Source organism: Ruditapes philippinarum, unplaced genomic scaffold (genome assembly GCF_026571515.1).
Source record: "Ruditapes philippinarum isolate M1 unplaced genomic scaffold, ASM2657151v2 ctg242_1_1_1_1, whole genome shotgun sequence".
In the NCBI taxonomy this organism is placed as follows: Eukaryota; Metazoa; Mollusca; class Bivalvia; order Venerida; family Veneridae; genus Ruditapes; species Ruditapes philippinarum.
The window spans coordinates 76152-100926 of NW_026855075.1; the positions used below are offsets into that span (position 1 = coordinate 76152).

General features: G+C 32.7%; 1 protein-coding gene across 1 annotated transcript in view; it reads right to left on the bottom strand.

Annotated features, from left to right (window-relative positions):
- Positions 1-1035: 1035 nt before the first annotated feature.
- LOC132742024 (multidrug resistance-associated protein 1-like) overlaps positions 1036-24775 on the bottom strand; it is a 47979-nt gene continuing 24239 nt past the window's right edge. Inside the window, 16 exon segments of the mRNA XM_060730302.1 lie at positions 1036-2201; positions 2872-3066; positions 3526-3692; positions 4385-4543; positions 5258-5404; positions 7905-8006; positions 8776-8899; positions 9520-9628; positions 9893-9983; positions 11999-12164; positions 20868-21012; positions 21327-21558; positions 22041-22182; positions 22987-23095; positions 23602-23788; positions 24249-24416. Of these exon segments, the coding sequence (XP_060586285.1) occupies positions 2090-2201; positions 2872-3066; positions 3526-3692; positions 4385-4543; positions 5258-5404; positions 7905-8006; positions 8776-8899; positions 9520-9628; positions 9893-9983; positions 11999-12164; positions 20868-21012; positions 21327-21558; positions 22041-22182; positions 22987-23095; positions 23602-23788; positions 24249-24416 (2355 nt within the window). The 3' untranslated portion in view covers positions 1036-2089.

A 24775-nucleotide genomic window follows, 5' to 3' on the forward strand; every position in this document is an offset into this window, starting at 1 on the left:
TTATAGAAAATGCCATAAATGGGTGCCTTGAAGTGTTTAGTTACAACCAATCAATATGTAAAATATGAAGACTTGGTAACTTTAAATTGGTGTCAAGAGAGTAAGTTGAAACCATTTTAACATTCTAGGTTATTGTGACCTTTGACCTAATGACCTCAAAATCAGTAGGGGTCATCTTATAGTGATGACCAATCAAAATGTGAAACACAAAGACTTGATAACAAGTAGTTTTAAAGATAATGAATGGAAACCATTTTGACATTTAAGCGCCCTTTGACCTTGACCTTTGATCTAAATACCCCAAAATTGATAGGGGTCATCTTCTTGTTATATCCAATCAATATGTGAAATATATAGACTAATTAGTGATAGTTTTCAAGATAATGAGCGGAAACCATTCTGATATTTAAGGCCTCTGTGACCTTTGACCAAGTAACCCCAAAATAAATAGGGTAATCTACTAGTTACAATGATTATCCAATGTATCAGTATCAGGTTGCATATTGTACCTTGACATTGAATTATTAAACTGTTTCTTAAATCATATTATTAACAACAACAAAAATTCATATTTTGACTTTGGAATACAAGTGTGACCTTGACCTTTGAGGAAGGGACCTTATTATTGCTTATGACACATTGTCATTATGTCAAACACATTTATTCATAATAATTAATAATTTAAAAATCATCCAGGAATGACAGAATTGTTGACCAGATATAAACAATATGTTACCATGACCTTTGAGGATGTGATCGACATTTTGTCATTATGTGCATAATAATTTTTAATCCATGTGCATAATAATTTTTAATCCATGTGCATAATAATTTTTAATCCATCCATCAAAGATTTTGGGAGTTTTAACAAAAGATGAACAAAGGCAGAATGTATATTACTGTCAGAAAATAAATAGTGACTTATAAAATATAGAATATTCTTTCTGTGTAATTCTTTTATATATTGGTAAAGCAAAATAAAAACACAAATGATGATTTTTTTAAATAACTTTTATATAGATAATATATATATATAATATTATAAAAACAAAAGTAAAGAATAAATCTACCTTTTTTAAATCTTGAATACCTAACAAATATATTGACTACACTGAGTAATATTTGAATTCTATAATAATAGAAAAAGTTCCTAAAAAAGAAAACAATCTGGAAATTACATATAATATAGATATAAAGTTCAAAATCTGTAAACTATCACAATTTTGCTGGTAATGAAAACACAAACAACAGACACATACAATTACATGTAATTTAATGTAAATGATATAAAGCTCACCATCAGTGAGTAGAAAATTTGAACCAAGAATAAAGGAATATAGTTTTCAAGCTTATATCAAAACACAACACAATTATTTTTTTTAATATATAACAATAGCTGTCCGTAGGATACCATGCTCTCCTTTTCTCAGCGCTTGATATGAAACAAGAGCCCGGATAATGTAGAATTTTCCCTAGTTACAAATGCATGTTAAATAACAGGGACATTCTATGTTACAACTTTTTCGGGAATCATTCATATAATAATGGAATCAATATAATTTTACTGTTGATAGATTTTATAAAAATATTTCATAAGATATAGATTTATACCCTTTAAATAAATCTCAATTTTACATCCCTGCCATGAATTAAACCTTGTATTTATGACATACGCCTTGCAGACACACGTTTGTGACATTCAATTCATCTTAACCTGATATTTGTGATATTCAATAAATTACAGTCTTGCATTTATGACATCATTTGTATAACAATATATTATATGAGACATTCCTTGTAATTGTGACATTCAATAGATTAACATTAATAGTTCCAAATATCTCAATCACAACACTGATTTCTTGATCACCTTCAGTTATCAATAGATCACAGTCGTGCTGCATTTATGGCATTTAATAGGTAACATCGTTGTGTTTTTAACATTCATCTAACCGTTGTGGTTATGACTTGACATAAAATAATGATGCTACTTTTAACATTCATCTGACCACAGCTTTCAATATGACTTCACATAAAATAATAGGCATTAATGAGGAATGTTTATAGTACATATTTCACATGGCACGGTTTATACAAGATTAGCTGCCTTGGCCATGTTATAGAAAACAGTTGATGTGTCTGCTAGCAGGTTGGCAGGAGAGTCAAACTCACGTATGAGACCCTGGTCTAAAACTATGATTCTGAAATAATATAAAAGTAGTTTAATATCACTGTTATCACGTTTGATTTGTAACATTTATTGAATGATTTGAAATAAAAGCACCCCACCTATCTTTCCTCTCTACCATAAACATTAAAATGGTCAAATGTGTCAGAGTGGTAAAAGGTCAGTGTTATTGACTATTGGACCGGGCTGTTCAAAACATCTGTTTAAGTTAACCACTGGATAACACATTTTATCCGTTAGATAACTTTTGAACAACAGAATTTATCCAACAGACTATTTTAGCCAGTGGATAATGATTATATCCATAGGTTATCACTAACCAATGTTTTGAACAACTGGGTCCTGGTCACTTTCTTCTCACTGGTTGATTTTGAATCAAATCAGGGGCAGAAAACTCTTCCATGTGAGAAAGCTATATCTAGCTTGCAGGTCAGCCTTTCAACACAGGTGCAAGCCCAAGCATAAAAATACTGGATTGGAGCATATTGGAGTCTTTCCTCCATCCGTAAAAGTTGAAAAGTTGCAACATGACCATGACAGTGTTCTAAAGACATAAAGACCCAATCAACATATTGTCACATTAGTGCAATAATGGATTAAGTCCTTCAAAACTTAATAGGGAGTTAACCAGTTATTGCGCTAAGGTGACCATATTATACAATATCAAAGAAACGTTGACTTACTTTTCATAGTCCATAATAGTATTGAGACGATGAGCTATGGTTATAACGGTGCACCCTTTAAACTCCTCCCTGATTGTATTCTGTATGAGATCATCCGTTTCCATGTCAACGGCAGCAGTAGCTTCATCCAGGATGAGAATCTTCGTCTTGCGTAACAATGTACGTGCTAGACAAACCAGCTGTCTTTGTCCAACACTAAACCAAGACAAATCAATCAAAGTAGGTATATAAACCAGCATAATGTAATCTTAGAACAAATGTATTTAGAAAATTACTTTACACATTTGCTAAAAACTAAGTTTGATTTAAAGGCCCATTAAGCCCCATAAGTGCTATTATTCGAATGAAGTCCGTCTGTTATCAGTTTGACTTCCTGTAAAATTAACAAAGAAGGACTGAATATAAGAAGAATTTGCATTGGTCATTTTAAAATCAGAAAACTGAAATCGGTGAATCTTGTTGCTCATTCTAAAATAAAATGTGAAGGATAGTTCTAATTACCATCCTTAAATGAAATTTTAAGGATAGCTCTAAGATATAATGTAAGGGATAGTTTTGCCACTATAAAATAAAATGTAAAGGATAGTTCTAAAATAAAATGTACAGGATTGAGGACAGTTTTTTGGTATCTTGGTAACCTTGAAACATTCTTACCTCAAATTTTGACCACCTTCCCCACATTCGTGCTGTAAGCCATCTTCAAGCCCTGTCACAAATGATTTTAAATGTGCATGTTCCAGGGCCATCCAAACCTGCTGGTCACTATACTGGTCAAGAGGGTCAAGGTTCATCCTCAAAGTCCCAGAAAATAGCACTGGATCCTAAAGATTCATGAAATGCACATGAGTGTTTTAGATTATTACTTATTTTTCACTGATTTTAAAGCAATATGTATATCACATCATTAACATTAACTAATTTGCTTGGGATCTTTTCAAATAAAATCTATTATGTGTTAGTCTAAGGTACAACAAAGTTTATTTTATCATGATATCAGTATTTTAATACTTTCTCCAGCATATTATACGGAAATATCTTAACTCCCTGTCACTAATGACTATTTTGCTAGTTTATACCATTTTCAGCACTAAATATCATTATCCAAAGCCATAGAATGCATAGTACATGAAAATACAGTCTCAGGATTTTTTTTCTTTGGTTGGGTTTTATGTTGCAGTATAGGTCATCAGGGCCACTTTGTAGCTGTACTGGTGGAGGACGACCTCAGATCCCCTTCTGTGCATTATTTCAGGCACAAACGGGCACCTGAGTAGAACCACAGTGGCACCTGAGTAGAACCACATGGGCACCTGAGTAGAACCACATGGGCACCTGAGTAGAACCACATGGGCACCTGAGTAGAACCTCATGGGCACCTGAGTAGAACCACACGGGCACCTGAGTAAAACCACATGGGCACCTGAGTAGAACCACATGGGCACCTGAGTAGAACCACATGGGAAAACTGAGAATCAACATCCTGTAAGTAAATGAAATGAGAGACAAAGTATACCTGGGGTAAGATAGTAAGTTTGGCACGTAGATCATGCAGACCCATATCAGAGATTCTCTGTCCATCAATGACAATACTTCCACCAGCAGCCTCGATCAACCGGAACAATGCCACCGTCAGTGACGACTTCCCAGCACCAGTTCTTCCAACTATTCCAACCTATAATACACCAAACAAATGACAGAAATAATAACATACAAGGAAGAAATAACCATCACCAGATTAGAGCATCATTCTGAGGACCAGTTTTGATAAAAAAAACATGCTTGATCAGTTTGAAACACACGATAATGGCCATAAAGGTGTTTAAAAAAAAAGAAAGAGAAAAAACATGAAACTAAATTTTAGCAATTTTTAACCTATATTTTCCAGACACTGTTTTTAAAATTTGTTTTCTGACACTGATCTATACAAGCTAGACAGATTGCTTCCTGATTTAAAAAAGTTCAACATTTGGAATTCAAAAATATACAATGTTGAGTTTGGGGAACTGATTATAAGTGAATTTCCTGAAGCATTTCATTATGGCACCTGATCACTTGATAAAACTGCGTATACATTTACATTATTGCATGAAAGTGTCGAAAAGGAAAATAAAATTGTGACATTTCCACAGGGGAATCACATGACTTTGTATAGTAATACTGACGAGAAAAGGCGACTGCTGAGCTTCAGTATGTTCATTATTTTGCCATACAAATGTATTTAGGTTTTGTAAATAAAACAACACCTTGCCCATCATATACATGGTAACTTTCTTCAAATATCAATACCAAGTGCATTCTCCTACATTTTATGGTTTCAAGTCCAGTTTCTTCAGATGGCTATAAATACAAATGAACAAGTGTATCAAATTATATCCAGAAAACTTACCCTTTCTCCACCTCTTATGTCACATGATATTCCCCTCAACACAAGGTCAAGGCCGTCTCTGTACCGAGTAGAATAGTTGTTAAATCTTACATTACCCTGATCTGGCCAGTCTTTTGGTGGTCGATGGAAATGTAACACCCAATCAGCCTGTAGTTTTTTTGAAATAAAACATCATGACTGTGTTTAAATATCTAGTATGTTGAAAAGTATGATAACAAACATACATAAGCAAGAATGGTGTCTGTGTGTAGAATTAACAACAGAAGACATTGCTAAATCGCCAAGATTGGATATTTTTCTGTCAAGATTTTTGAAATAAAACAAACTAGAACTATCACTAAATGTGATTAATACCCCCACAAGTCTTCTTTGGAAATGAGGATGTTACTAGTAACAGAATACCTTGTAATAGAATTGAAACATAGAGTTATGGTTGTGGGCAATTAAAGATAATTGTGGTTCATGTATGTTGCATTTCCTTTTGATGTGGTTGGTTATTGATGAAGTTTAATTGAATTACTCTGTAATAAGTCCAGAAAGACAAAGAAAAAGAACAAAGGGCAATAACTCTATAAATACTGAAGATAGAGTTATAGTTCTTGTGCACTGCACTTCCTCTTATTGTGCTTGACCATTGTATGAAGTTGTTTTGAATTCCAACCAGTACGTTTTAAGTTATGCTCCGGACAAGGAAAAGTATCAAAGGGCAGTAACTCTGTATTTTGTCAAAATGGAGTTATGGCTCTTGTGCACTGCACTTCCTTTTAATGTCCTTGACAACTGTATGAAGTTGTATTGAATTCCAAACAGTAGTTTTCAAATTATGCTCTGGACAAGGAAAAGTAACAAAGGGCAGTAACTCTGTAATTAGTCAAGATGGAGTTATGGGCTTTATGCACTGCACTTCCTCTCAATGTGCTTGACCATTGTATGAAGTTATAATGAATTCCAACAATAAGTCTTCAAGTTATGGTCCGGACAAAAGAAAGCAATGGAAAAGTAACAAAGGGCAATAACTCTGTAATTAGTCAAGATGGAGTTATGGTTCTTGTGCACTGCACTTCCCCTTATTGTGCTTGGACATTGTATGAAGTTGTTTGGAATTCCAACCAGTAGTTTTAAAGCCATGCTCTGGACAAGGAAAAGAAACAAAGGGCAGTAACTCTGTAATAAGTCAAAATGGAGTTATGGTTCTTGTGCACTGCACTTCCTCTCAATGTGCTAGACCATTGTATGAAGTTATAATGAATTGCAACAATTAGTCTTCAAGTTATGGTCCGGACAAAAGAAAGCAATGGAAAAGTAATAAAGGGCAATAACTCTGTAATTACTTTAGATAGAGCTATGGTTCTTGTGCACTGCACTTCCCCTTGTTGTGTTTGACAATTGTATGAAGTTGTTTTGAATTCCAACCAGTAGTTTTCAAGTTATGCCACGGACAAGGAAAAGTAACAAAGGGCAATAACTCTGTAATTAGTCAAGATAGAGTTATGTTTCTTACACACTGCACTTCCTCTCAATGTGCTTGACCATTGTATGTAGTTATATTGAATTCCAACCATTAGTATTCAAGTTATGCTCCGGACAAGGAAAATGCAACGGACAAAAAAAAAGCAATGGAAAAGCAACAAAGGGCAATAACTCTGTAATTACTTTAGATAGAGTTATGGTTCTTGTGCACTGCACTTCCCCTTATTGTGTTTGACAATTGTATGAAGTTGTTTTGAATTCCAACCAGTAGTTTTCAAGTTATGCCCCGGACAAGGAAAAGTAACAAAGGGCAATAACTCTGTAATTAGTCAAGATAGAGTTATGGTTCTTGTGCACTGCACTTCCTCTCAATGTGCTTGACCATTGTATGTAGTTATATTGAATTCCAACCATTAGTTTTCAAGTTATGCTCCGGACAAGGAAAATGCAACGGACGTCTGGACCGACCGACCGACCGACCGCCCGACCGACCACCGGGTGACTCCTATATACCCCCCCAAACTTCGTTTTTGGGGGTATAAAAACTATTGTTTCAAATAATAATTTATCAGAGTACAATGTACATGCAAATTAAAAATATTCCCACTCCATACCAGAGCCTCCTGTCTTCAAACAAACTATTTATTAGATTAAAACTCTTGTATCCCGCACTGATAAAATTTAATGATGAGATACATTCATGTAGGGAAGAAAACCATGAAAAATTACTTTAAACTAATATGAAAAAAATCACTTTTGAAATACCTTTAATAACTTTTTCCATCAAAGATATTTAAAATTAAACTCAAAATAGGCCATTTTTATCTTAAAAATTTAGTAAAACAAAAATTCTATCCTTTAATTATATCTTCACTTGTAAAATGCACTTACAATTAGATAACTGTTACATAACTTATAAATGAAATATTGATGAAAACTCCCAAAAATGTCATTAATGAATAATTGCGAAAATTATCCAAACTTAACAAATTATTTTCCCCATATCTTCAAACAAACTTATCCTACTCTTGTATCCCTTAAAGATTTTTATATGAGTAAATAGTCAAAATAGATCTATATAGGGATGGATGTCTTTACAACTACTATGAGAAACTTCCCCTTCAGTAATTCTGATTATAATGATATTTCCTATCAAGGATAAGTATATATTCTTTACCTCAGTTTCAGCCTCTGTATATTCTTTCACACGTTCCACCGACACAACATTTGTCTCTACATCACTTGTATTACGTACAAGAAAGTTCAGTGCTGCTGTTACCTGTATACAAAATGAGAAAGACAGAGAATGTTGAACTGAAACATTTGTTTATAAATCATGTGTGTCCAGTCATTTCTTTGACTTAAAGCTATAAATTGTGTTTTTTTTAAAGTTCGCAAAAGATACAATTACTTTGCAGATCTATACATTTACATGAAACTAAATAACAAAATGATAAATATGTATTTTGCTCCCAGAAATACAAGATTTATCAGTGTTCAGCATTTTAATGGTGCTATAATTTTATACTGTGTTGCAGACATTATTATAAGTGTTGAAACTTTTCAATGTAATAACACAACATTACTGTGGTCATTGAAAAATTTAGACATATAATTATGTACACCCATGACATAAACAAGATGCTAGCTGAAAGGAATACCATGGGCTTTTTTTAAAACCAGAAAACAATTTTTTCCAGAAACAAAAAAAATAAGATCTCTAATTATGTTCCCTAAGACAGTGTGAAATGGTTTCTTGTATACAGACATAGGCCATCTGCAAAAGTGCTAGCATATTCGGTAATTTTTAACCTTATATAACAGATGCCAATAAAAGGCCTCTTTCCAATTGAATTTCTTTAAAATCATGCAGTTTTCCCAAAAATCTGAACTTACACCAGCTTTTTTACTTCCCAATTTAGCAATTTTTAGCAGTAATTCTTCCCAAAATCGAAAGTACTTAAGTGAGAAAAATCACTGAGTACTAAAAAAGGCATATGTATGGAAACGTCTATTGCTTATTTTTAATTACAAATAATAAGTAGTACCTGTAATGCATAAGAGATGGACAATCCCACAAGACCTCCTGTGTTGCCAGGGGTAACTACAGCAAATATGGCTGCTCCAAAAACTATTAAATTACCCAAGATCTCCAAACGAAAGCCAAGCCACCTGAAAGTAAAGAAAATGCATGTTTCATGTTTATATAAATAATTCATCAAACACTATTAAGGAGTAGCCATTCAATTTAAGATGAAAATAAAAGTTCAGTCTCTGCACATGACTTTTGTAATTTATTCTGTAAAACTTTAAAAAAAGATGCAAATTCTGATCGATATACATGCATTTAAGATAAAAAAAATTTTTTTATTTTGTTCATTTATTAACTCAGATAAATCAAGTAATATTAAAGTTTCTTTTTTATGTATTTTACATGGCAATAAGAAAGTAAAAGGAAAGAAAGTGTTGGAATTCAGGATTTCTGTGATCTTTCATTGATGAAGACATCTTTGTATATGTGTAATAGTGAGCATAATTCCCAACTTTACAGTGCCACTTCTCTTAAATATCATGCCTTCAGCGGCGACATAATATCTGACCCAGTCATAATGTAATGACACTGGACTTGACTCGTCCCATGATTATCCCATTAGTCCTAAATTCCTGAATACTAAACTTGGAAGCTTTAAGTGTTATTTTAACCAGCGTTTTGGTATGCCCTGTGGCCTTGGATTGAACCTGTGACCTCCAAATAGCCCACAGCTGCAATGTAACAGTTAAGCAGTAATTACCTATTGGAAGCAATGCCAGCAAAGTAGAAGACCATGTTGGTGTCCACTTTATGTTTTGACTCCATTATAAATCTCTCCTCTAATCTGTAACCTCTTATTGTGCTAGCACCTGAAAACACATAGATTTCATACTTAGTGAAATCCCAAAACTTGAAATGCTATATATGCAGTTTCTTTTTAGCAATATTCTAAGTAAAAGTACTGGACTTAAAGCTGCCATCTATAATAACAATATTGATGTATCATTGAAATATTTCTGGCAATCAATCCACATTTGAAAAAATCTAAAACTTTTTTCAGCAAGTTATACCTTACAAATAAAAAAAAATTCTTTAAATATTAAAAACAAGTAATGTAAATGATTGTATCTTACCAGAAATAGATTCTCCAAAATGACTGTAGATAGGTGACCTTGTTGTTGACTCCACACGCTTCAGTTGTCTTGAGGTGGGAATGTAAAATCTCTGTGAATCACAATATTATACAATAATTATATTAATATTTTATAACTATAAATATGACATATCAAATTAACTTAAGCATTCTCGATTTTGTTTTGTTCTGCAGAATCTAAAATATAAACACAGAAATACATTAATTCCATTAATTCACTATTTTTAGTGATGAATTGAATCATAGTCAATTACCCAATTAAGATGCATGTATGCACATAAATGAAATATGGGTGTTTTGAGTATAATGAATAAAAATATTTTAATGTACAGTATATTTGTAAAATATGAATGAAGGTAAAATATACTAAGATAAGATCATTTTGATTATTTAATGCAAAACATAAAGAATATATAGACAGGAGGTCATGCACCATTTACCATAGGCTATATTCTTCCCTCACAGACTCATGCTCCATTTCAAGAGGTTTAATTCCTCTCCCCTATATTCATATATACCAGTGGACAAAGATTTATGTTTCGTTACATAAAATAATTAATTCTCCCCAAATGGGTTTATTCACTATATACCAAAAACAATAGATTTATTCCTATATATCACATTATCAGAAGCTTAATTCAACTCTCTTTATATATCAGAGGTTTTATTCATCTGCCTTAGGAAAATTCCCTAAATACCATAGCTTTATCCTGCCCAAATAGATTTATACTTCTTGATATTGACAAATGCTCTTTATCTATTTCAGAGGCTTTTTTCCCCAACATAAGGTAATGTCCCATATCCAAAAGGCTTATTCCCTTCTTAATGTATTGGAGGCTTTTTCTCCTCAGATAAGTTCAAGCTTTAAGCCCTGGAGGCTGTATACCCCTCATATTGGCCATGCTCTACTTACATGTCATGTACTAGATGGTTTATTTTCTACACATGGGTTCATGTTCAATCATGGAATCATTTATTCCTCTCACCTATGAGGGTGGAATGCTCAATATAGAACATGCTTTATCATTCTTTATCATTCTCTCATTCTTTATTATTCTCTCATTCACTCAATTACTAAAAAACATACTCTGCACCATAGTTATATTGTCGATTCTAACACAACATTTCAAATGTAGGTTTTATGCATACAAATGTTTTGAAAAATATTTTGATCAAAAGCATTTTCCACTTTTCAATACATGCATGTACAAATCCAGGGTTGATTTTATATAATTTACTGCAGTTTTTGGGTCAACCCTCAAAATATTTTATGTATTTTGAATAAAAAGAGTGGAGTTTTGCCAAATTTTCAATGTTAAAGTTTATTATGATTTTATTATCTTAATTCAAGACAAATTCAATTCTAAAATATATGTACAGTACAACCTCTGCATAGCAACCCTCTGTAGAACAATAACCTCTTTACAACAATATGTCACCTTAATGCAGTGAACGGGTTAACTCCTTATATTATTTAATAGAAGATAACATTTTACTGCACTCAGGTGAGGAACAGTATCAATTTTTCCAGAGTAAGACTCAACAATATATTTCATCTATGAATAGCAACACATCTCAGCAACAACCAAATTCTTTGTCTCCCAAACGATGTTGCTTTGCAAGAGGTTTGAACTGTAATACAAGTAGTACAGACATTGTGGATAACAAAGAGAAAACATGAATTTTCATTCAAGATTATTTTGTTCATTTCAGATAACTTTAGTCATGTCATCATCATGCTATAAGACATACAACCTTTCCTCAAAATGTTTGTTAGAAAAGCAACAAGGAACAAATACTTATAAAATACACCAAGAATGATGGGCAAGACTATTACCCTGCTAGCAACAACTGAATCTACTCATGTGACCAGTGTAACTGATCCAGGTCAGCCAGTGCTAACATGCTGTCTGATCATGGTCTGCTCAACATGCTATTCAATTTGTGAAAGTTAACCAATAGTGTATTTTGAAAGATGGAGATTTAGCATGGAAAGGGTTAAAAAGGAGGATTTTTTATTGTCATGCACAATCAACCATTTCAATTAGGAACAACCCCTGTGTATATGTCCATGCTCCAAACTTACTTGTATGATATAATATACAACTAGCACTGGCACTAGGAACGTTACAAACAATGGGGTGCTATAAATAATCACTACGAACGTTCCTATAACTGCAAACAGCTGATTGAGGAAAGCGCGCAATATTTCTGGCAATCTGTTGTCAATAATTTCAACATCTTGCGAAAATCTGTGCAGAAAAAAAACACAACTACATGAAGTTGACTTTCTTATATTTATACAAATCAATATCAAAGATAAAGGCTTCTCTCAGTCCAACTAATTTAATACCAGATGCCTAAGGTCCTATGTCACATCTGACCTTGAGGTATGACCTTAAGTATTGACCTAGTCAAACAGTTCTTGCATGTCACATGCCATCTTATGATGCTTAACATTTGTGGCAGGTAATTTGAAATTCCACCAGTTTGAGCTAGTGCTAGTTATGGTGCAGACAAGCTGTTTGAGGCAATATTTTTGGCATTTGACCTTAGAGTAAGACCTTGACCTTTGACCTAGCTGAACGCTTCTTGCTGGCGACACACTGTCTTATGATGTTGAACATTTGTGCCAGTTTATTTGAAATTCCACCAACTAGTGATATAGTTATGGTGCAGAAAAGCTGTTTGAGACAATATTTTTGCATTTGACCTAACATATGACCTTGTCCTTTGACTTAGCTTCATGTTTTTACATGTGACCAGCCATCTCATTGTAAACATTTGTGTTAAGTAATATGAAAGTCCACCAGCTAGTGATTGTTACATGTATGGTGAGGACAAGCTGTTTGAGACCATATTTTTGCATTTTAGCTAAAAAAATGACCTTGACCTTTATTCTATACATGTATGATTACAACAGTAAGTAATGAAAACAACATCTTAAAGTGGTCTAATATGTTACTTAAACAACAACAAATCATAACACCCAGCTACAGCTTAAACAGTTGGTATTTAGCCTATATAATGACCAGAACCCACTAAAAAAATGGATATAGTACCCCTAATTTTCAACTGTTCATAATACAGATATATCCTAACCATTGATACAAGGTATCTACCTGAACAACGTAATAAAGAATTCCGAGGGGTAGAATTATGGATACCAAGTATGGGGTGCTGTAGGTTATTACAATACATGTACTTAGAACTCTAAAAAACTTTTTTAAAAAACCATTTATGTTTAATGGAAGATTGTTGTCAATAGTTTCTACATCCCGTGAAAACCTGCAAATAATAGCAAAACAAGCAGACATCAATATTTAAGCATGCATCAATTTTCAATGTACAGCATTTTTATTGCTTTATATACGAATGTATATGAACTATATAGAAGAATTACTCCCGAAACAGTCAATAACTACAACTTAAGAAGTAGTAAAAGCTATGAATTCATTGCAGAGAAAAGAAAACAAGTAACAAAGAATTACGTAAAGAGGAATTTTTTTCTAGTACCCGGTATATCTTTTTCAAAAAATGAAACATGTTACTATGACAGTAAGGGGAGTAACTCTTCCTGTAAAGCATTATGATTTTCTTCTAATGCTAAGTACTACAACAGTAGCTAAATACTACAACACCACTAACAGTGACACTGCTTCTCATAGTGGTGAACATTTCTATGAAGTTTTTTATTAGAATCCCACCATACAGGAAGGAGATTTGCTCTGGACAAAATTTCTATATTTAATCACCTCTAGAGACTTTGACCTTGCATATATTAACCTAATTTACATGTTTCATACCAGAAATTATGATAATGACCATTTGTGTTTCAATCCCTCAGTAATTGATTACTAAATGATCTAAATTCACATTTTCATATTTTTATCTTAACTTTGACCCCTATGTGTGACCTTGACCTTGTCTGCAGGTACCTTAATTTTGAAGTTATATTGAAATCCCTCTGTGCATAAAAGATTTGCTCTGGACAAGCATTTTTATTTTCTCAATAACTTGTAAGTGTGACTTTGACCTTTGACCTGGAGACCTAGCTCATGTACATGACACTGCTTCTTATAGTGGTGAATATTTGTATGAAGTTTCATTAGAATACCACCATGCGTGGAGGAGATATGCTCTGGACAAAATTTCTATAGTTTATCATCTCTAGTGACCCTGACCTTGCATATATTAACCTGAATTACATGTTTCATACCAGAAGTCATGATAATGACTATTTGTGTTTCACTTCCTCAATAAATGATGACTTAATGGTCTGAATACACATTTTCAATTTTCATCCAAACTTTGACCCCTATGTGTGACCTTGACTACAGGGACCAAACTTTTGCATGCGACTTTCTGCCTCACAATGGTGAACATTTGTTCCAAGTTATATAGAAATCCCTCTTAGTGACCTTGACTTTTAACCTAGAGGCCTGGTTCATGTGCCGGACACAGCTTCTCATAGTGGTGAACATTTCTATGAAGTTTCATTAAAATTCCTTCATGTATGTAGGAGATTTGCTTTGAACAAAATTGGACGCTGCTATATTAAAACCCGTTTTTTCAAACCGGTGCATAAAAAGCATTACAACAACAACAAATCATAAAGCCTAGCTAAAGCTTATACAGTTAGTATTTTGCCATAAATAGCCAATCTATGACCAGAACCTACTAAAAACATGGATATTGTACCCCTAATTTTCAACTGTTTATATACATGTACAGATTGATACAAGGTTACTACCTGGACAAGGTAATAAAGAATTCCGAGGGGTAGAAGTATGGTTACGAAGTATGGGGTGCTGTACGTTATCACAATACATGTACTTAGTGCACCAAAAAATGTTCTTAAAAAAGCCTTTATGTTAAATGGAAGATTGTTGTCAATAGTTTCGACATCCCGTGAAAACCTGCAAATAATAGCAAAACATGCAAACATTAATATTTCATGCATGCAACAATTTCCATTCTACAGCTATTATATTGCTTATGCATGTACTCTAAAGAAGAATTACTCCCAAAACATTCATTCAACTTAGAAGTATGAAAAATTATGTTATTCATTACAGAGAAAAGAAAACAATTTACGAAGATTTAATAAAAAAATCCTTTTTTTTTCGTAATATAATTTATATATTTCTTTAAAAATTAAAAAAAAAAATTAAATCACAGTAAGGGGAGTAACTCTTCCTGTAAAGCATTATGATTTTCTACTAATGCTAAATACTACAACAGAAGCTAGCAGAAGCTAGCAACAACGTTTCGTACAATGAAACATTGTGATCATAGAAAACAATGAAATATAATACATGTACTAATATGGATATTAACATAATTTCCGAATTGGATATTTCAGTGTTGTATATCAGATGATAAAAGGGTACTGTAAAATCTGCATAAAGCACCCCAAGGCTAACAAATGGCCTCATTTCAAGACAATCACCTTAAATATCAACTAGACCTATCACTGAAGGTGATTAATACCCCCACCAGCAACTTTTTGAAAAATAAGTAGTCTGAAGAAAAATTTCAACACAAACTATCAACTGTGTACAAAGAAATATTTCAATTAATTGTAATCCCAACTGGGGTCTCCAAATAAGCTTGCTTTTCACAAAGTTTGATTACAATATCTCATTCCTAACTCTAGTTATTGTCCGGAAACCAATTTTCTCTTTTTTTAGTAACGGTGACCTTGACCTGGACCCCAGAGGATCAAAATGCAATACCGTTCGGGGTCTTCATAATTATAAGCTTGCTATCGTAAAGTTTTTGTCCGTAAACCATTTTTTTTATTTTTAGTAACCTTGACCTTGACCCCAGGGGGTTCAAATGCAATACCAACTGGGGTCTTCATATAAACTTGCTATACACCAAGTTTGATTACAATATCTCATTCCTAACTCTAGTAATTGTCCGGAAACCATTTTTTTATTCTTTTTAGTAACGGTGACCTTGACCTTGACTCCAGGGGGGTTCAAATGCAATACCAGCCGGGGTCTTCATTTAAGCTTGCTATACACCAAGTTTGATCAAAATATCTCATATCTAACTCTAGTTATTGTCCGGAAACAAGTTTTCTATTTTAGTAACGGTGACCTTGGCCTTGACCCCAGGGGGTTCAAATGCAATACCAGCCGGGGTCTTCATTTAAGCTTGCTATACACCAAGTTTGATCAAAATATCTCATATCTAACTCTAGTTATTGTCCGGAAACAAGTTTTCTATTTTAGTAACGGTGACCTTGGCCTTGACCCCAGGGGGTCCAAATGCAATATCAACCTGGGTATTTACATAAGGTTGCTATATACCAAGTTTGATAACAATATCTCATTCCAAATTCTAGTTATCATTCGGAAACCGTGGACCGACCGACAAGCTGACTCCTATATACCCCCCCCCTAAACTTCGTTTGTGGGGGTATAATGAAACATTCTTGAACATGTTGGTTTGTTTGTCTTAAATTTACACAAATTTCAAAATATTTGTTTATTACATCTCAATGGTGTGTCTATCCATCTAACTGGCATTCCTGGATAACTTACCAGCTTAACTGGATAACTAACCAGAAATTACCCATATATGTATGTATACATATTTCAATGCTTTCTATTCTTATATACACTGCATTTACCAACTTACCTGCACTAGGTAGTAGAGGAAAGCCAGTGGTAGTATAATAATCATGAAGTAAGGCGTGCTGTAACTTATCACTATAAAAGAGCTTAAAGCTCCAAAAAACGTCATGAGAAATGTACGAAAGTTTGCTGGTAGGTTGTTATCTATTGTTTCTACATCACGGGAAAATCTGTGGGTGAAAATAAGGATTTCTCTGCTTATAATGTTTACATATATTACATGACAAAACAAATTAAAGTAGTTCTGCAGTAAATCCCATAATATCACTTCAATACAGGTTTAAATTGCTACCATATACCGTATTAGTGGTTTTTTCTGCGGTGACTATATTTCTGCGTTTTCTGTGGTCAGTTTCAGCACCGCAGAAATAAAACCCGCAGAAAATTTCTCCTAGTTTTTTTTTTTTTTTTTTTTTTTTTTTTAACGATATATGTCCTAAATTATGACCTGTTTCATCTAAAGAAATAACGACTTACAGATTATAACGGGTCATCGAGTTTTATAAAATTGCTTTCGGCTAAGTATGTAATATGTGCTTGTAAGGATGTACCTATTGTTAATTATGCCAATTTATGAAAAAGATATTGTTTGCCTGTACGCTAAAAACGTTGTTATCAACTAAATCATTAAAACCATTTTAACCCTTATACTGCAAAATAATCGTCGTATACATTAATTGTTGTCTGATTTAAGATAAACTTCTATTAATTTTATTAAATCAAAGATACTACCGGGGTATATTTTTCACACGTCATTTCATGCATATCAAAAGATGCATGCTGTCTATTGTTGCAAATTATATTTGTTTGCAAGCAAACAATATAGTTATTTGTAATTACTATAATAAAGTTTTGCAGTGATGACGATAAACAAAATTTTATTACGGATGTGTACATGCAAATAAAATAGTTACAGTAATGTGAATTAGACTTTGATAAGATGAACCGAAAATTTTAAATCACCTTTTGTCCAAAGACTGTGCCGCATAAATAAAGTCCGCAGAAATAAAAACATGCCAAAATTTGGAAAAACCGCAGAATTTGGAGCCCGCAGAAAAAACCACTTATACGGTATCCCATCCTTAGTATATAAAAATTGGGACATCTACTGCAGAACTTCTTTAGACACCTGTACTACCCTAAACTACATGTACATATAACCCGATCTTGTACTTCTTAAAATACTACAGTTTTTTTTTTTTCATTGGTTAATCATGACTTTTATATAGTTTTATAAACATGGCTGCTGTCAATTTATGAAGAAATCTCTTTTTTTTTCCCCTAAAAATATATTAGCATGCTGAATTATAAATATTTCTGACAGGCTATATGGCCATATATAAATGGTTGTTTGCAATATAACCATGATTTATATAAGGTCATATATCCTGTCAAAAAGTCTTTATAACTTATAAATATACAAAGCATTAAATTTTGTCCTCAATATAGAGCTTGATTAGCCTGCACATATGTACAATCTAACCAAGCTGTATACTATTGGCTGACTGACTTCCAAATTTTCTTTGTAATATGATCCCTAAAAACAAAAATAAAATAGGACTGTTCTGAAAAGGAAGTTGGACAAAACTATTCAGGAAATTCAGCAGATTAAGAGATAAGTTACAATATATTCTCTTCTAAATTCATTAAATTTCATGGCTTCAATATACAGGAAGATTTAATCCAAATCCCAACAAAACAAACAAATATCTAGAATTTATAATTTATTACATGCTTTTCAGTAGACAGTAAATTTATATTTTGATATTTTCTCAGGGAGTGATGGTCAAATAATTCTAAGTGGCTTAAACTAGTGTGCCAAAAAGGATCTTCTCTCATTCTCATTAAGGAAAAAAAAATGAAATATTCATCCATTTATGCTTTAAGTAACAATATATATATTTATCACCGTGTTCTAGCATAAATTAACAAAATAAAATAGTTTAGCACTACTGCTCATATCTATAGAGCATCAACCAAGGAAAAAGCTACCATTCACCAAACAAAAACATCTTAAAAATTATTTCTCGTATATGTGTTGCTTTTTTATGTACTCTGCTAAAAACACCTTCAAGATAACACAGAACGTAATAAGACTAAAGTATGTGTATATTTATAACAATGCAAATAAATTTCCTGAATTCTGATTGGCTTAGAACACTTTGTAAACTATATTGTATATACCACAAAGAACCGAAACACGCACAAATAGTAATGTATTTCTACATCATAGAAGGTTAACTACAATGTATAAGTATGCATACAATTTTTTATGGCGTTTTGTTTTTTATGATATTCTTCTTGATTCAAATGCCAAAATCAATAGTGTCAACGCAATGATGACTTCATTTGCTTAGACGTTCAATGTCTATTGTCATTTTCTTTAGGTGCGTCGATGAAAACAATCTTAAGTTGCTGTTTTTTACCTTGATAAACACCTGCATTGTTATAAATTTCACTTAGTCCATGATCCGTTACCATAACCATTTCCCCATCACAGTTTGATACACTGTATTGTCTAATACAACGCTTTGAGTATAAAAAATTTGGCAGACAAAGCAAAACATATCATGAGACTGAATGTGACAAACAGAGATTGTGTTGACTCTAGAACAGGGACAAACTTTGGGCACCTGACAATATGTACAATTTATGGGCTACACAATAAACTTTTAAAGTATAGAATGCATAGGCATTTGGTTTAAGGACAAAGTCCCTTTTAACTAATTGTAAGTAGTGTGACAACGATTATGTACATGTTTTTCTTTTAATGTAGTTGTTGTATAAGCATAAATTCTTTTTATCATTTATTATGTACTGTTATTTCTTTTTATGTAGTTTGATGTATATAATGTTTATAAAAGTTTATTATGTTTATTACAAGCATATTGTTCAACAAATACCCCTTAAGTGTAAGAATTAGTGATACCCCTTTTATGTTTCTTTTCAATGTAATTCTAAATTGATAAAAGGTTGTTAACACCTTATACGTAATTAAATTTGTTGTCCTGTAACATGTTGGTTCATTGCTGTCTGGATTAAGTTGCTATGGTCATCATGGAAACCAAGCTTAACAACCAAAGCATATATAAGGGTAACCCTAGGTTTCATTTTTATATATGCTTTGCTTGAAATAAAATTATTTTGTGGAACCAACTTTCGTTACAGGTAAGAAATTAATTTATTTTCATATTTATAATTTTTGTTATTTACTAAGATTACAAATATGTTGTACAATATTTTCTATCTTAATAAAGATTCTGTATAATGTTTTCAATATTAATAATGTTTTCAATATTACAATAGTTCTCTACAATGTTCTTATATATAGTGTTTCATGTATAAATATTTTATCTTAATGTATTAACAGAAAATCTCTTAAATAATTTTGATTTTATAGTTACAAAATTTATATAGATATTCCGTTCTATGTCCTCTCATTTGTAAGACATAAGCGAGTATAATTCCCAATATTAAATCTTTCTTATTATATTATTGTGATATTATATTACTGTGATGATTGTAAAAATTTGATATATGCTTTGCTTGAAATAAAATTATTTTGTGGAACCAACTTTCGTTACAGCGTTTTTACTAAGAAATTTACTGGAAGAAAATAAACAAGAGCAAACCAGAATCTTGAGTTTACAATAAGATAAGGTTCCAATAAAGACAGTGTCACAAAAAGTAAAAGGTTCCCCTCCCACGTCAAAACAAATCAGACGAGAATAACCCCTGTTACAGCAGTCAAATTTATCTGAATGTAATGATTTTTTATCGTAATTTAAAGTACCTTTTTTTTTAAATACCCGCTGTTTTTCACTTGTTTCTTACTAAACAATAGTAAATAAAAAGGTCTTTGCCCTGAAACCAAGTGCCTATGATAAAAAGCTGTACTTATAATTGTAAAGGTATTTCTTAAATAAAATGAAGTCACAGAATACCTTCCTATTTAAATTGACAGGAAACATTTTAGCTGTATTAAGCCAGTGTTTAGTTTAAAAGATCAAATTTATCATGGGATGTGCAATTTTGAACACAGCTAATTCTTTTGTATGTAATTTTTGTTTCATAAAATCATGAAATTTAACTCTTCTGGTAACAATCATGACAATGAGTTAGCATGTGAATAAGAAGAAATGTCTGAATGTATGAACATAAAGGCCAGTTGTGAACAAATTTTATACATTCTCTGTGATGGCCTCGAATCACAAGTTTGACAGTGTTTAATCTAATGCAACTTTCAACGTTAAAATATACAAATCATGCATTAAAAAAAAAGGACAAACATTCAGTTACATGCATTACCTGTTGACAATTCTTCCAAGAGGTGTTGTATCGAAGAATGCCATGGGAAGTTTAAGGATGTTGGCAAGCATGCCATTGTGTAGAATTCCAGCAGCTCTTATCATTGTTATAGCACAGATTATGGCATATATCAGTATCACAATTGCTGAAAATAGATATGTATCATATATCACATGTACAGCTTATATCAATGTAATACTCACTCACTCGCTCACAGAGAAAATTTTAAAAAAGTAAAAAATTACGCATACATGAAATTCTTGTCTAAAAAAGGCAGCCTCATAAATGTATTTTTGGTTTAATTTCAAATAACACTATCATAGTTAAATGCAGTATATAGTTGTAAACAGGGCATTGTCATTCATTTCGTGCACACAAAAATATATATGTTGAGTGTCATTTTTTAAGGAATTACCAAAATAAGTAAAAACATTGATGAAAATACAAAAAAATACTTACCTTGCCCAACACCAAGAGCAGCGTATATTCCCAAATATTTATAGTTCCTATTCTGATATTCTGTTGTATTCACATTGTCAGGATTTTTGAGATAGTCATCATCTGTCCATTGTGCCAGCCAGATACTTGAATATATTCCCCCACCTTGGTACAGGATGAACAGGGCAAATATGAATAATGTGGCTACTGCTCCGATAGCAGAGAAATATTTCATGTACACCCTCCAGGATACCTGTAACAGTCAAAGTAATTAAATTTTACTTCGTTATTTGTTAATTTTGTTTTGTGGGATGGGGCAGGGGGGGGGGGGGGGGAGGTTACGTCCCACCAACACAGTATAGATCATATGGCGACTTTCCAACTTTACTGGTGAAGGAATACCTTAGGTGCCCTTCCATGCAGTATTTCAAGCAAGAATAGGCACTTAAGTAGAACCATCAAAGTTCCGTAAGCTAGCTGGATAGCTCCCTCACATGAAAGAATCTAAAGTCCGCACTGTGATTCAAACTTGCAACATTGAGGGGCAAGTGGTTTAAGTCAAGGACCTTAACCACTCGGCCACCGACATCCTGGCAGCAAAACTTTTATTTTACATATATACAAAATATTTCATGTACACCCTACATAATGCCTAAAATATCGGCAGAGAAATATTTCATGGACAATGACTCAAAATAGAGAGGTGTGTGTATATTTACACAGAACAAAACTTACATTTCCAGTTTCTGATTTCTCAGCTTCAATAAGTTTATCAGCTTGTTTCTTAGACTTATCTTCTTTCCATTCAGCTTTAACCCCTTTGTCTAATGTTGATATTGTACGTTCTAGAGGAGGCTTCTTCTTTAATGTCTTCCCGCTGAAATATAAACATAAATATCCATATTATTATTTGATTTGTAGAAGAATTTATGTACAAAAATATTAACTGAGTAATCTATCCATTTATATAATATTATGACAAAAAAAACTTCTTTTTCAGACTTTTTCAGATATAAAATCACAGACACAATATCTTTGCATAATTTGTACATTTTTTATACATTCACATAAATATGATTAGGCTTTTACCTAATTTTTAAAACATTTATTTAAAGATGAACACAATTGCTTGGTTTCTTAAATACCAAAATAAAGGTGAACAAAGCTGCTTTTTTTTCCATTTATTTTTAATCTATATTCTAACACGAAGTTCATTTCCCTATTGAATATAGAAGGACCAGAAGTGTGTGTAAATATGCAATAAAATCCCTGTTGACATTCTATTTTTAGACATGTGACATAACCATTAAAATGCCACATGCTGAAAGTATAAAGTACAGAAAACAAGTCAGGCACAGTTTAGCTTAATATCAGGTATGGCAGCATTTATGTGTTGATGTCAAGTTAGAATCCAAATAATATATCCCAAGCACTGATTTTATTGCTTAGATAAAATTACTGTTTATCATTTGGATGGGCAACGTTATATAACTCCTCATATATACACCCTCATAATTCCTTGCATTCAAATTGAAAACAAGAACCAGTTGAACCAGTTCTATCCAATGAGATCTATCTACCTTAGCTCTTAGCAAGAACCAGAATCTAAGTCTCTCAGAGGGTGTTGCTCAGGAGAGGTTGTACTGTATTTTATTTGAAGATAAACTAAAATGTCACTCACCTAGGTTTAAGTCTAGTTACAACATCATCATCACCAGACACACCTGTCCCCTCTGTGCCGGATGTCACCGAATCAACTCTCTCCAATATTTTACTTTTTATCTCTTGAACTGAAATAAACCAGTATACCAGAATGTTTCAGTACAAAAACCATCAAAATCAAAGATAAAGAGCCTGATGGTAAAACTTTATTGAAGCTTCCAGTTTATTTTTAAGGTCAAATCACAATTGACCTTTACCTTCAATGTCCCTCTCAATGATTTATATCAGAATCATTGTTTGCTTTTAAATTCTAGAAAGTGTAGATTCCTCAAGAGTAATGAAATCATCTCGATGAACAAAATAATAATTCAAAAATCACAGACTAGTTTTTATTGAGTAAGTTCATGTGAAATAATGAGAAGTGCAACATCTTTTATACACAGTAGTAAAGACTTAAAGTGGTATCTTGTTTCTTTTTGTTGGGTTTCATATCACACCAACACAATATAGGTCATATGGCAACTTTCCAGCTATGGAGGAAGACCTCCTTATCTATTCTTAACAAGTTAAGAAACAGTTGTATACACAAATATGGCCTTGAAGGGCAACTATTTCAAATCATTTTCTGTTTTACCTTCAGGGTCATCATCGTCATCATCATTATCTTGGGTAAGGTATATTTTTAGGAACTGTGCAAACGCCCCATCATGTGACATCAACTCCTCGTACGACCCTAGCTCCGATACACGACCATCTACCATTACTACTATAGTGTCAACCATCGGTAGCCAGTGTACTCCATGAGTCACCAATACACGTGTCTATTAATTTAAAGAAACATGAAATGAATAACCTCATCAAAAAATAGTAAAAAGATAACTGTCTTTTTTTTTTTTTTTGATAATATCAGTAAAAATAGGCATGAATCTTTAAATCAACTTCAATAACACTGCTATACTAAGAAAGAATGTCTTGCATTCTAGAATAATTTACTTGACAATATGACTGCAAAAAAATTTATTATTTTCCGCTACAAAGTAGATTGTTTCAGATTTTTATTTCTAATGGGACATAAATCATCCCCCGGACGCCTCTGGGACAGTCACCTTTGGTAATTTCATGGATAGTCCGAGATGTTATGGCATGTATGAGTAATACTTTATTTCGAATACAAGTTTAACGCAGAACTATCATCACACAGGAGACTAAAATATATGTACAAAGGTCCATAACTCTGTTGTGATTATCAAAATGCTTTACAAACAATTTCATTTAACTGACCTTATTTCTTAGAAGACCTTTTGATCCAATGACCTTGTTAAAGATGTGTTTGCCGACATGGGAGTCAACGGCACTAAGTGGATCATCCAGTAGGTAAACGTCAGCATTGTTGTACACAGCACGGGCTAAACTAACACGCTGTTTCTGCCCACCAGATAAATTTATACCCTGCAACATTCAAATAAATAACGATATATTTTTAATACCAACTTTAATTTATTATACCATTATCATAAATCTAGGTCTTTGCATAAAATATTGAAATGATAAAACTTGTCAAGTTTCAACCAAGAAGAAACTGGAGAAAGGCAAACAAAACATACAATGTGACCATGAACTTTTGTTTAACCCTCAAAAACTGTTGAATTTTTTAATGGACTTGTACAGCTTTTATTTTTTGAACTGTTCATTATCATTTTTGGCGAAGAAGAAGATGAAAATGTAAATTCGCTCAGCAAACAGTTTAGAGTCTGGTTAGACTGCACAAATGTGCAAGCTGGCCCGACTCTTTACCAGTGACAAAGGCT